General features: G+C 40.6%; 1 protein-coding gene across 4 annotated transcripts in view; it reads right to left on the reverse strand.

Annotated features, from left to right (window-relative positions):
• The window catches only part of LOC120075354 (phosphatidylinositol-3-phosphatase SAC1), an 85,064-nt gene that overhangs the window by 14,190 nt on the left and 56,413 nt on the right, over window positions 1–14,461 (reverse strand). For all 4 annotated transcript variants that reach the window (XR_005481309.1, XR_005481310.1, XM_039028662.1 and 1 more), the window contains exons 10-12: window positions 11,193–11,577; window positions 10,977–11,098; window positions 10,697–10,807 (exon numbers count right to left, since the gene is read on the reverse strand). Coding sequence is in view for 2 of the 4 variants with exons in the window: in XM_039028662.1 (XP_038884590.1) it covers window positions 10,697–10,807; window positions 10,977–11,098; window positions 11,193–11,577 (618 nt within the window). In the remaining 2 variants the exon portion in view is untranslated. The remainder of the gene's footprint in view (window positions 1–10,696; window positions 10,808–10,976; window positions 11,099–11,192; window positions 11,578–14,461) is intronic.

Consider the following 14,461-nt stretch of genomic DNA (forward strand, 5'->3'; position numbering starts at 1 on the left):
GATGCTTCATCTAGGAGTTTATCTAGCACTTGTTTACTCTCTTCCCTTACTATTTCTGAAACTGATTTCCTGTTATAGCATTTTTCGTCTTGGGACATCCGAATTTTCATTATATGAAGTATTTATTTCCCATTTATTTCGTAATGTTAATATTTCATCTTTATCTTGCGATGTTTGTATTCGTGCAAAACAACCTCGAGTGTCTTTTACTTCCCAGCCTATAAACCGTCCCAACCTTTCCACCTGATACATAGTGATGTGTGGGGGCCCATCAAATATACAACTGTGTCGGGTAAACGGTGGTTTGTCACCTTCATAGATGATCACACTCGTCTTACATGAGTGTTCCTTCTTACAGATAATCTGAAGTGACTACAGTCTTTCAGCAATTCTAAACACGGTCGAGAAACCCAGTTTCAATACCAAAATTGCTATCCTTCGGAGTGACAATGGCCGTGAGTTGTTAATTCAGTCCCTCCGTGAGTTTTTAAAGTCTAAAGGTATCATCCATCAAAACTCCTATGCCTATACCCCGCAACAAAATGGGGTGGCGCGAAAAAAAAACCGTCACCTTATTGAGGTTGCTCGGGCTCTCATGATTCCTGCATCCATACCCTCGTACTTGGGGCGCTGCTGTCCTCACTGCAGCCCATCTCATTAATCAAATGCCTTCCCGTGTCCTCAAGTTCCAGACTCCCTTAGCCCATTTCAAAGAATTCTTCTCTTCTACCAGCTTTTCCTAGATGTTCCTCTTCGGGTTTTGAATGTACAGTGTTTGTTCATATCATGGTTCCATTGGTAAATTCGCTCCTAGGGCTAAACAATGTGTCTTTGTTGGGTATCCGCTACATCAACGGGGCTACATAAATTATTATCAGCCTTCTTCTCAAAAAGTACTTTGTCACCATGGATGCTACCTTTCAAGAAGACAAACTTTTTTCCTGTTAGTCCTCTTCGGGGGAGACTTCGAGTGAAGAGACTAACACGTCATCCACCTATTCCATTCCTGTAGACTTGTTTCTTGAACCAATTCCTGACACTAATCCTCCTGGTCATCCTGACACTAATCCTGGCCCTCCCATTCCGGACAATCCCGTCCTTCCTACAAAACAAGTTCCTTGGATAACCTACTATTGGAAGAATCTACGAAAGGAAATAGTTTCCCCTGCTGCTCCACTGGAAAGTGTTCAAGAGTCAGAACCAGAGACAACTCAAGGTAACCATATTCTTGAAAATAATAACTCTGTTGAAAGTAGTACAGTGAACATTGACGATGTAGCGACTCTTGACAAAATTAGGGAGGATGAGAACAATGAATTTCCTCCAGATGATGTTCAGGAGACTGAAAATATACAGCAGATGAATACAGAGGAAAAAGGTAACAAGACCAGTGAAATTGATGCACCAAGTACTCTATGAAAAGCTTTTTATCTTCCAGTAGCTTGTCAACAAGATTCAAGGTTTTTACCACTAGCCTGGACACTGTGACTATCCCAGGAAATGTGTACAAGGCTCTGGAAATTCCTAAATAGCGAGTTGCGGTTATGGAAGAAATGTGGGCACTCAAAACCAACAAAACATGGGATCTAGTTGTTCTTCCTAGAGGTCACAAAACCGTCGGGTGCAAATGGGTGTTCACAATCAAGTACAAATCTGATGGGACTCTCGACAGATATAAGGCCAGATTAGTCGCGAAAGGGTTCACTCAAACATATGGGGTGGACTACTCAGAAACTTTCTCGCCAGTGGCAAAACTCAACACTATTCGGGTTCTTTTCTCTGTTGCTGTAAACCCAGTCTGGCCTCTATATCAGTTGGATGTAAAGAATGCGTTTCTAAATGGTGAGTTGGAATAAGAGGTTTATATGACCCCTCCTCCAGGTTTTGAAGCACAGTTTGGGAGTCAGGTGTGCAAGCTAAAGAAGTCTTTGTATGGTCTGAAACAGTCCCCTAGAGCCTGGTTCGATAGGTTTACTACCTTTGTCAAAACCCAGAGGTACATTCAAGGTCACTCAGATCGCACCCTGCTCACTAAGAAGTCAGCATCAGGAAAAGTAGCAGTATTAATCGTATACGTTGACGATATATTCTATCAGGGGATGATTCTGTAGAAATTGACAAGCTGAAACAGAAAATGGCAGAGGAGTTTGAAATTAAAGATCTTGGTTCCTTGAGGTACTTCCTAGGCATGAGGGTAGAAGGTCAAAGGAAGGGATCTCAGTGTCTCAGAGAAAATATACGTTAGACCTTCTACAAGAGATTGGGATGACTGGATGTAAACCTGCAGATACTCCAATATTCACACAAAAGTCTGGTAAACTCAGTAACGACGTACCAGTAAACAGGAGAGATATCATCTCTATAGGAAGCTGATATATCTCTCGCACCAGACCTGATATTTCATATTGGGTGAGTTTGGTAAGCCAGTTTATGCAAGCCCCGTATGAGAGACACATGGAAGCTGTTAACCGGATTCTGAGATATCTAAAATCAACACCTGGGAAGGGCTTAATGTTCAAATGATAGAAGATGTATAGAAGCCTATACTGACTCGGACTGGGCCGGTTCTGCTATAGACCGAAGTCAACCTCGGGTATTGTACTTTAGTATGGGGAAATCTCGTTACATGGAGAAGTAAGAAACAGGGTGTCGTGGCTAGAAGTAGTGCCGAAGCTGAATACAGAGCTATGTGCTTGGGTATCTGTGAGGAAATTTGGTTGAAGAAGGTATTAGTAGATCTTCATCAAGAGAGTCATGACCCGATGAGACTCTACTGTGACAACAAGGCTGCTATTAATATTGCCAATAACCCTGTTCAGCATGACAGAACCAAACATGTTGAGATTGACCGACATTTCATAAAAGAGAAACTTGACAATGGGAGTATTTGTGTTCCCTATGTTCCATCCAGTCAACAGATTGCGGATGTTCTGACTAAGACCTTACCTAGACAGATGTTTGACACTTGTATCAGCAAGTTGGGCCTCATTGATATTTATGCCCCAACTTAAGGGGGAGTGTTGAAATGGTGTTTTAGCCCTAAGGCGTTTTAGTCTTTTCCTCAATATCTACTATCTAGGGTTTCTCTCTGTTTGGTTATTTATACCTGTCCTGTATTGAGTACTGTCTATCAGAAAAATTAAAAGAATAAAAATTCTCCTATCGTGGTTTTTCTCCTTGATCTAGGGTTTCCACGTAAATCTGTGTTTCTTTTCGTCTCTTCTTTTCCAATAGTTTCTCTCATAGTCCTTTGGGTTGAACCTACACATTCAAGGAATATCTCTTTTCGAAGATAGTCGAAGGCTGTTGTGGTATCCTTTGGGTTCTTCATTTTCCAACTTCCTGCCCTATTCTTTTGTTTGATTACATAATCTTGCAGTATCTCTGTTCCATGTGCATGTTCTCAAGTTTAGTTGGCATTGAAATTCTTCTACTAAAGCTTTGGTTTGAAAGAGTTCAGCGGCTTTTACAGGATAATCTTTTCCTTAAATTGCTCACTTTCTTTCAACTTGGGTTGAATACTCTTAACATTTGTTATGGATTGATTTTTTCTCCAACTTTGTCCTTCTCTTTTCCTTGTATTCCTTTTGGTATTTTTGGTGATTTAGTTTTTTTTTTAAAAAAAGAAAAGAAAAGAAAAGAAAAGAAAATGATACTTTCATTGATAAAATAAATAAAAAAAAAGAAAAAAACCAATGCTCAAAGTACAAGGAAACCAAAGTTCAGCAATTTCTACAAGTTTGCTCCTTGAATTACTCACTTTGTGATGTAGGGGTATCTTAGTCAATCTATGTCATCTTTTTATAATTGTTCTATTGTTTAGTTTTTTTTTTAGTTTAGGTGTGACAAAGTTCTTCCCCTTTGGGTCTATTTAAAGGGGCCTAGGTTTAGAATTAGTTAATTAGGTGTGGAACAACCATTTCCTTTTGGGTCTATTTAAAGGGACCATTGTCTTCATTTTCAATCATCAATAACAATAATCCTACTTCAAGATTGCTCGAAGATTTGGGTCTACTTCAAGATTGGTATCAGAGCACTCTATGTGATAGGGCCTCATGGTGAAGGGCGTCACCCTCCTTCCTCCTCAAATGCGGAAGCATCCACATCTCCATGATCGATCAACAAAAGATTTGTTGCCATTGAGTTGGCGATCAATCTGCTCAATGAGAAGTTCACAGCAATGCAGGCTTCCATTGCTGATATGCACCAAGTAATGGAGCAAATGACTAGAGAGTTCAAGAAGATGTTGGGTAACAAAGGCAAGGAAGTTGAGACCCACGACAACCATCAAGAAAATCAAGAAAGTGGAGGAAGACTGATTGCTAAAGCAAGAAAGACCAGTAAGTAGGGAAATTTGGGCTTCAGAATTCATACTACTCCCCATACCCGGAGTAGTATGTTATAAAGTCGTTGCTTATTGCTTTTTAGCCTATTACAATGTTTCTCTTCTCTATTCATACATTCAAATCGTTTGCGAAAACCTTTTCTCCAAATCCGTTTTCTAAAACCGTTTTCTCTCAAACAGGGGTGGAAGTTGCGAGAGGCACCCAGTGTGCCGTCAGCAATCCATGTTTGAATTGGTTGACTTGTTTGTGAGCAGAAAACAAGTGTCGCACAAAGGAATTTGTTCCCAAGGAGATCCAGTATGTGTTAGACAAATATGTTGATGTAATGCTAGAGAGTTTGTCAAAAGCCCTACCACCTCCACGGAGGGGGATAGACCACGAAATTGAACTGTTACCTGGGGCCAGACCTCCCGCTAAAAATGCATATCGCATGGTGCCGCAAGAGTTGGCAAAACATAGAAAACAATTAGATGAGCTGCTGAATGCAGGATTCACTAAACCCGCCAAAGCGCCCTATGGGGCCCCTGTGCTGTTTCAGAGGAAGAAAGACGGAAGTCTCCGGTTGTGTATTGACTACAGAGCATTGAACAAGCACACAGTCCCGAACAAGTACCCTCTACCCACATCACTGACTTGTTCGATTGCCTCCATAAGGCCAAGTACTTTACGAAGCTTGACCTAAGATCAGAGGGCAATGAGCCAAAAACCACCTGTGTTACGAGATATGGGTCATTTGAGTTCCTGGTCATGCCCTTCGGCCTCACCAATGCCCCAACTACATTCTGCACATTGATGAACCAAGTGTTTCATGAATATCTAGATAAGTATGTGGTAGTCTACCTTGACGATATAGTTGTGTACAGCCCGTCCATGAAGGAACACCAGGTCCATCTACAGTTAGCATTCAAAACATTGAGGAAGAACCAGCTATATGTAAAGAGAGAAAAGTGCTCATTCGCACAGCAACGTATCAACTTCCTCAGTCATGTGATCGAATGCGGGCGAATAGGGATGGAAGAAGGGAAACTTGCAGATATCTAAGATTGAAAGGTGCTGACCTCCATTACTGAATTACTATCGTCGGTTTGAGGAAGAGTTCTCTAAACAGGCAGGGCCCCTGACAAAGTTGCTAAAGAAAGATACGAGTTGGAGGTGGACTCCAGGGTGTCAAGCCGCTTTTGAAGACTTGAAGAAAGCCATGATGGAGGGACCGGTCCTCGGGATAGCTGATGTATTAAGTCCTTTGAAGTTGAAACTAATGCATCAAACTTTGCTTTGGGGGGTGTCCTTCTCCAGGATGGGCACCTAATCGCGTATAAGAGTCGAAAGTTGAATGACGCTGAGAAGCAGTATGGCACTTCCGAGAAAGAGATGTTGGCTGTTGTCCATTGCCTGAGGGCCTGGCAGCAATATCTCCTAGGGGCAGAATTTGTGGTCAAGACAAACAATAGTTCAATATGCCACTTTTTCAGCCAACCCAAGTTATCATCAAAACAAGCACGATGGCAGGAATGCTTGGCCGAATTTGACTTTCAGTTTGAACATAAGCATGGTGGTTGGGACACTGTGTTGCGTTGTTCATCATCGGGGTCCAGATGGTAGGGCTTCAGATTGCTAACATGAATGACAGGGTGAATCTTCATCCATGAAGGCAACTGAACCCGATAATAGGTCTTCTCGACTTTCTCGATCACTTCGACTGGTCCTTCATACTTCCTCACAAGGCGTTGGTCTCGCTGGCCCCGAAATCGGAACTGCTCCGACCGCAGTTTAAGAATTTCCTCACAAGGGAATCTTAGTCAAACTATGTCATTTTTTATAATTGTTCTATTGTTAAATTTTTATTATAGTTTAGGTGTGACAAATCCCTTCCTCTTTGGGTCTATTTAAAGGGGCCTAGGTTTAGAATTAGTTAATTAGGTGTAACAACCCTTTCCCTTTAGGTCTATGTAAAGGGACCATTATCTTCATTTTCAATCATCAATAACAATATTCCTACTTAAAATTTCAAGCTAAACAGGATAAATGGAAAAGATTCAACCTCTCAAGAAGAGGTAGAGCTACTTTATGTAAGTCAGTCCTGTCAAATCTCCCAACTCATTACATGTCAATCTTTCTCATGCCTGAAGGAGTTATTTAAAAAATGGAGAGGATAACAAGGAACTTCTTTTGGGAGGGTCATAATGGTAGTAAGTTAAATCACTTGGTGAAGTGGGTTTCGGTGCAAAAACCCTTAGCTGATGGAGGCCTCGATCTGGGTGGCTTCAAAACAATGAACCTAGCACTCCTAGCTAAATGGGGATGGAGGTACATTAGGTAATCAAAAGTATACATGGTAAAGATTCCTTTAATTGGCACATGGCAGGCAAAAGTGGTAGAAGCTTGAGAAGCCCTTCGGTTAGTATCTCGAATTCTTGGCTGAAAGTTAAGTCTCTGGCCACGTTCAAGCTCGGAAATGGCAGTCGGATTGCGTTTTGGCTAGACCCTTGGGAAGGAGTGAATCCCTTCAATATCTTGTTTCCATGTCTTTTCAAAATCACCATGTTTCCAAAAGAATTCGTAGCTAACCATTGGGACAGCCTTTTGGCCTCATGGTCAATCTCAATCCGTCAATTACTTAAGGATGAGGAAGTGCTTGCATTTCAAGAGCTGCTTGAGAAAATTGCAGCAAGAAGAGTCTCAGATGCATTTGACAAAAGGGTGTGGTCCATTTCAGCCTCGGCCCTTTTCACGGTCAACTCTCTTAAACTCCACCTTTCCCCCTCCTCCCCTTTCGATAAGTCTCTTCTCGGTCCTTTGGAAGACGAACAGCCCTTGAAGGGTTAGCATTCTCATCTAGATAATGCTATTTGGCCAGCTGAATGTTGCCTCAGTTTTACAAAGCAAATTGCCCTCTAACTCCCTCTCCCATTCTATATGCATGTTGTGCCTTCATTCTATCTGAGATCCTCTCCACCTCTTCTTTTTGTGCTCATACTCAGCTTGGTGCTAGGAGAATTTACTATCCATCTTCAATCTATCATGGGTAATGAGCAATGATTTCCGGGGAAACGTGCAGCAACTTCTAGTTGGAACAAGCCTCCATAATTCCATCCGTTTACTTTGGATTAACGCGGTCAAACCTCTATTGGCAGATTTATGGTTTGAGAGAAATCAGAGGGTGTTTCATGATAAATCTCTTGGGTGCCAAGATCACCTTGAATCTGCCCATCGTCATGCTTCTTCTTGTTGTACCCTCTCCAAACACTTTAATAGCTACAGTATAACAGATCTCAACCTCAACTGGAGAGCTTTGGTCTCCCATCCTAATGGTGGATCTTAGCTTCATCAGCTGTTTGATCTCTCGCGTTCTTTCAGCTTTGTTTTTTCTTTCTTTCCTTCTTCTTTTCTTTTAAGCTTTAAAATGAATAAAGAAACAATCACACAACCAAAGGAGAACGGTATTTGGAGACTTTACAGTGTTGTAAACCGTAGGCTTCAATGAGAAGAAAATTTGGAAGGGATTCAACATGGAGAAAGTGGAGAGAACCTTGCTTGAACTACTTTGCTAGACTCCTTTACGGCTGAAACTTGAAGCAAACATTTAAGTTCTTCCCCATAATTCTCAATTATAGGAGTTGTCTCAAGATTCTATTCAATCAAATTAAAATCCAGTTCTTCACTACTAACACTTACCATCGAGTCATCATCTGAATCATCGTGGAATGCCCCATGTGAAACAAATCTAAGAATTGGGAATAGAAAAAGATGAAAAATGACCTCTTGTGAAGGTTGAGCTGGCTTTATAGAGACTTTTTGCGATTCCGGTAATAAAGCACGAGACACAGCTTCTTCCAAACAATCATGATTAAACTTATCTTGTTTATAAAAAGTGGAGGAAGCCTTTCCTAGAATAATGCAACGGAAAAGGTTGAGAAGTCTTTGAAGGAGTCTCAACAATGGAGAACATAGACTGAAGTGCTTTGTTTGGTTATTAAGGATGGACATTTCACATTCCAATGGTAAAAGAAAATCGGCTGACCCTTTTCCAAAGTAATTGAACCATCCAAATCTGAAATGATTATTTTAGATGCTTTGTCTTCCACAAGAGAAACAAATTGTTGCTCAGATTGAATGCCATTAAAAACAGCACACGATTTCCCAAGAGGTGCATTCGAAACCATCAAAACTGACCCTTCCCCTTCCACCAAATTTGAATCCTCTGCCTTTTCTTCTTCCAGCACATTCGAAAAAACTTCTTTCTTCTTCAATGCCACGGTTGAGAACTTGATCATGGCATCAATTCTATCACATGGCTCATTCCTGGAAGGTGAAGGTTGGTTAACCTTAGAAGGTGGAGTCTTTCCAAAAGTCAAAGCATTAACATCCTCATTATTGCAATTGAAAGAAAGCTTCACGTGTGAACCTTCGAGCTTAATGATGTCTTCATGCAATGTGACTCTTGAATTTTCACCTTGGGACCATGGCCGTTGAACTTCCAAAGGCACCCATTATTGTAAGAATAATTACTGGACAACTCACTAATTTTTGGAGAGAGAGGATCTATTAAATGCACATCATAAATCGTTTTTTGGACTTCCAAAGGACCTTTCATATTTCGAAATGGGATTATGAGTTAAATTTTCCATAACGAGAGAAAACTATTTTTATTGAAAATTGAAACCTCCTCTCCAATAGAATCAATGCTGTCTATTTCCAATTGCAATGAAGGGACTCTTGAAATATCCCCATAAAATCTATTAATAACCAAATTAGATATCCCACCGTTGGACCTTCCAGCAAGATTAATTTCTTTCTCATCCAATGGGGGACTCTTGGGATTCCTTGTTGACCGGTTAGGCTTCATTCATCATTAAACCGTGGCCATCTTTTTCACGGGGATTAATATATCTGTCTCCAACCCCAACTTTTCAACACATGCCTCTTCATCTTTCATCATTAATTAAACTCTTACACGATCGATGGAATTCGAAAAGTCAATTGCCTTAGACTTATCAAAACAAACAGACTTTTCTCTTCAGGGGTTCAAAGAAACAATACCTTCAAAAGTGATAGAGTATTCCCCTTAATTGAAGTCCTTAATAATCATTGAAGCTGGGATAAAACCACAAGAATTTCTATCAACTTGAACAATTGCTGAAGAACAATCTAGACAATTGAGGGTTTTGGAAGAGATACCAACTAAATCACCCAATTGTTTTCCAATTGCATCAAAGACCGAATTCTTCCAATAAGCTAGAGGTAAGTTTTTAACTCGAATCCACCCTCCAATACTAGATCAGAACTCTGGTTTAGAATGACTTTGATTAGACCATCTATCCAACTTTAAATGAAGATTCCCATAACGCTTCCATTTTCCATCAGCCAATTGATAAGGGAGGCTTCATCAAAACTAACCAAAGCTTTGTCATCCATGAATGCGTTAATTAGGACTGCAGAATAAAAATGAAGTTCCAAAGCCTCTTTTACCTCCATCCAAGAATAATTAGCAAGCAATCTTGAAACAACAAGCATTAAATCGAGATTCAACTTCTTTTTCCTTTTTAATCCAGCAATTGTTGGCCATGGAGGGAGGAAGATTAACCACTGAGGCACGGGGAAATGCAACCTTCGGAGGGGCTGGCTGACAAATCACATCAGCAAAGGGTCTCCCCCACCTAATGCCTGAATTCTTAACGGAAGAACAGCTACGGCAAAAACAGTAACTACCATGGAATATTAGTGAATACCACAAAAATCATGGACAAAAGAACATATATCCCTCTCCCAATGGCCATCAGAACCACCTAAAACAGCCTCTCCAAGTAGTGTTTGCTCAGGTACAGAAAATAGAGAGAATTTCCCTTGAAGTAGCATGATCCCGACATTCCACAGAAGATTTGAAAGTCCTATTCATCCACTGAAGTGTTCGATAGAAACAAGAAATCAAGTAACCCAATAAATATATTTGTTGGAAATACCCAAGCCCGATTTTGGAAAAGTCATGACTGGTGTAACTGCTAAACGAATTTCATGGTGAGAAATTGTACTAATCAAATTTCTTCCAACTCATTATATGATAACCTACACCCTGTTATGAACCAAGGTCAATCCCTTTTGTGCACGAATAACAGTCAGTATATACATCCTGTAACACTAACAACTAACAGAAAGCTATAAACATAATAGCTGATACATCTAAACTAGACTGAAACATAAAATTACTATATGCATAGAATGTAGTACACAAATCAATGCTTCCATGGAACTGTATGAACAAGTGCTTCAACGAGAATCACAAGGTGCATATACAATTGAAAGATCCACAACATTATGCCTTGGATATATAGTGAAGAATGCTGATATTATACCACTTATCTGGAAAAAGATCATCTCCAAGCCCTGATACATGAAGGTAATAATCAGAATCCAGTTCCCACAGAGCAGGCTTGCCTTCTTGTGGTTGAAAGTAACCTAAAAATCTGTTAATACATGATCGAGAAGAAGTTTAAGAACAAGAAAAAGTAAAGAAATCATAACTTTATTCTCTAAATAGCAAAGAATGAGCTTGAGAAAAGAGAATGAAAAACTCAGAAACCATGCTCTGTCTGAAAGTGAAATGTATCTATAGATAAGATCCCATGAACATACAAATTTATTGCATCTTGTTTTTCACCGTCAGTGCAAGTATTGCTATAATAGCGTTTGATAGATTTGAGAAACTCTCTAGATTGGGTGGTAGCTTTCCATTTGCCCTGCCTTTCAGGAAACACCTAAATTTGTGAACAAGCAGTAATTAGTTAGAAATGAGAGTTGTGTCAAAGTATAAATAACTTTATATGAACTTATCCATGCATGTATAAGTACAGTGTTGTGAGCAGCGGAGCCACCATATTGTTGAGCAAGTGCATCCCCCATACTCTGATACATATCCATAAGGGCTGCAGCAATGCTACTATCAGGATCAACTTTAGGCATATTTGTCAAACCCATTGCATGGAGTTGGCGGCCTAAAGCTGCAAGACCATAGGCATATTGGGCAACATTTGTTCGATCCAAACAATCAATGCAGTTTGTACGCAGAACTCCACTCTGAAAGTGTGATGCTTCGCTACTATGACTGTTTGTTTTGTCATACTGGTTAGATGCAGTCTCTCTCTCTCGATTAATAACAGTACTCAGCGTTTCATTACTGCTCCCAGTTCTGGTAAGATCCCCTGAACTAGCTCTCAAATCTCGAAGAGAACCATCCCTATTAGAGGACAAGTACATACACATACCTATATAAGATAACTATGCACAAACTTCAAATAACCCCCACCCCCACAAACACACACAAAAAGAAAAACCTCTCCAATTGGTGGTGATTGAAAGTAAGGAGCATGATATGGATATGGAAGGTTATGGTCACGGTGACAAGTTATTTTAAAAAAATCTAGGACATGGACATGTTTATTCTTTTCTTTTTTTCTTTTTTGGAACGGAAACACATTGAAGAAATGAAAAGAGATTAATGCTCAAAATACATGAAAATTGATGAAAAGACAGAGTAGAGATAGAAAATATCCTAATCAGGGAGAAAAAACCACAGGATAAAGAATACTTATTAGAAGACTGATACAAAGAATACACAGTGACTACCAGCTTAAATAGAAAAGGGGAAACCCTAGAGTACAAGGAAAAAGACAGAAATACCCCTAGAGTAAAAATACCCTAATTTCAACACTCCCCCTCAAGTTCGGGCGTAGATATCAATTAGACCCAACTTGCTAACACACGAGTCAAACAACTATTTGGGCAGACTCTTCGTTAGGACATCTGCAATCTGTTGGCTGGAAGGAACATAGGGACACAAATGTTGCCACTGTCAAGCCTCTCCTTGATGAAATGCCGATCAATCTCCACATGCTTTGTTCTGTCATGCTTATTGCGGCTTTGTTATCACACTAGAGTTTCATTGGACCGGTGTGACCTTGATCAAGATCACTTAAAACTTTTTCAAGCTAAATTTCTTCACATATCTCCAGACTCATGGCCCTGTACTCAGCTTCAACACTACTTCTGGCAACAACCCCTTGTTTCTTACTCTTCCATGTGACAAGGTTATCCCACACGAAGGTACAATATCCTGATGTCGACTTTCTATCTACCACAGAACCTGCCCAATCTGCATCTGTGTATGCCTCGATGCATCGTCTATTAGTTTTTCTAAACATCAAGCCTCTCCTTGGAGAAGTTTTCAGATACCTCAGGATGCGCTCCACCACCCTCATATGTTCTTCGTAAGGAGACTGCATGAACTGACTCACCACACTAACTGCATATGAAATGTCTGGTCTAGTATGTGAGAGGTAGATTAGCTTTCCAACAAGCCACTGATATCTCTCTTTATTAACTGGTACACCTCCACTCATACTACCTAATTTCGCATTCACTTCTATAGGGGTGTCAATTGGTTTGCAGTCTGCCATACCTGTCTCCTTAAGTAAGTCCAGAGTATATTTTCATTGGGAAATTGAAATCCCTCCTCTCGATCGAGCTACCTCCATTCCAAGGAAGTACCTTAGTTTTCCAAGGTCCTTGATTTCAAATTCCTCAGCCATTTTCGTCTTTAACCGGTCAATCTCTGAAGCATCATCACCTGAAATGACAATATCATAAACATATACAATCAAAACTGCAATCTTCCCAGATACTGACCTCTTAGTGAAGAGAGTATGATCTGAGTGTCCCTGACTATACCCTTGTGACTTTACAAAGGTAGTGAATCTACCAAACCAGGCTCTCGGGGACTGTTTTAACCCATACAAGGACTTTTTTAGTCTACATACTCGGTGGTTAAACTGTTTCTCAAATCCTGGAGGAGGACTCATGTAGACTTCTTCCTCCAACTCTCCGTTAAGAGAGGCACTCTTCACATCAAACTGGTGAAGGGGTTAGTCTTTGTTAACTGCAACCGAAAGCAGAACCCGTATTGTATTCAACTTTGCTACTGGTGAAAAAGTCTCAGAATAATCAACCTCGAAGGTCTGAGTAAAACCTCTGGCAACCAATCTGGACTAGGCTCGTAGTGAAGGCCTTGAACCCAGGAGACAAGTTGCTATAAGACAAGTAACTCTGCAGTGGATATTTCGTACACGATCTGGTACCCTTCTTCAAGGCAATCGGAAGGTCAAGAGATGCATCACGGTCTTTATTCTCTCGGACTTCATACTGACTCAAACCTCCTGCTCACCAAGTCTCACTCTGTCATTTCTTTTCCACTCTCAACGGTGTTTTTTGTTGGAATAGGTGACATTTCTTTTCCAGGTTCAACAATATTCTCTGCTGGAACAAGTGTCTCACAATCATCACTTCCTGCCTCAGTCACATTGTCTCTGGCGCAATCATACTTGCTATCATTGTCTTCCCTGTCTTTGCTCTCATAATTTTCAACACAAGAATCAGTTTTATCAAATTTATTACCATCATCAAGAATAGGAGTACTAGTACCTGGAACTGACCCCTGTTCTGACTCATGGACTGGAGCCGGAGAAGTAGCAGGCGGCGCTATTTCCTTTATGAGATTCCTCCTATAGTATGTGATCCATGGGACTTGTATGGTAGGTAGGATGGATTCAGGCAAGACGGATAGACTCAGACCCCAATTGGTTTCTTGACTAGTATTCTCCCCCTGAAGAGAACCATTGGAAAAGAATGGGTGATCTTCGAAGAACGTCACATCCATTGAGACAAAGTATTTTCTGGAAGAGAGATGATAACACTTGTACTCACGTTGATGAAGTGGATACCCCACAAAGACACATTTCTGGGCACGAGGAGTAAACTTGGTTCGGTTAGGACCATGAGTATGGACAAACACAATACACCCAAATACCCAGAAGGGAACATCAGAAATAAGTTGGCTATTAGGGTAGGACTCTTTGAAGTAATCTAAGGGGGTTTGGAATTTTGGAGCCCGGGAGGACATTCGATTTATCAGATGGGTTGCTGTCAGAACAGCATCCCTCCATAAATAAGACAGAAGAGAAGTTGACAATATAAAAGACCGAGCAACTTCGATTAGGTGACGGTATTTCCGTTCGGCCACTCCATTTTGTTGAGGAGTGTACGCACAGGAACTCTGATAGACTATT

This window comes from Benincasa hispida, chromosome 4, assembly GCF_009727055.1.
Source record: "Benincasa hispida cultivar B227 chromosome 4, ASM972705v1, whole genome shotgun sequence".
Classification (NCBI taxonomy): Eukaryota; Viridiplantae; Streptophyta; class Magnoliopsida; order Cucurbitales; family Cucurbitaceae; genus Benincasa; species Benincasa hispida.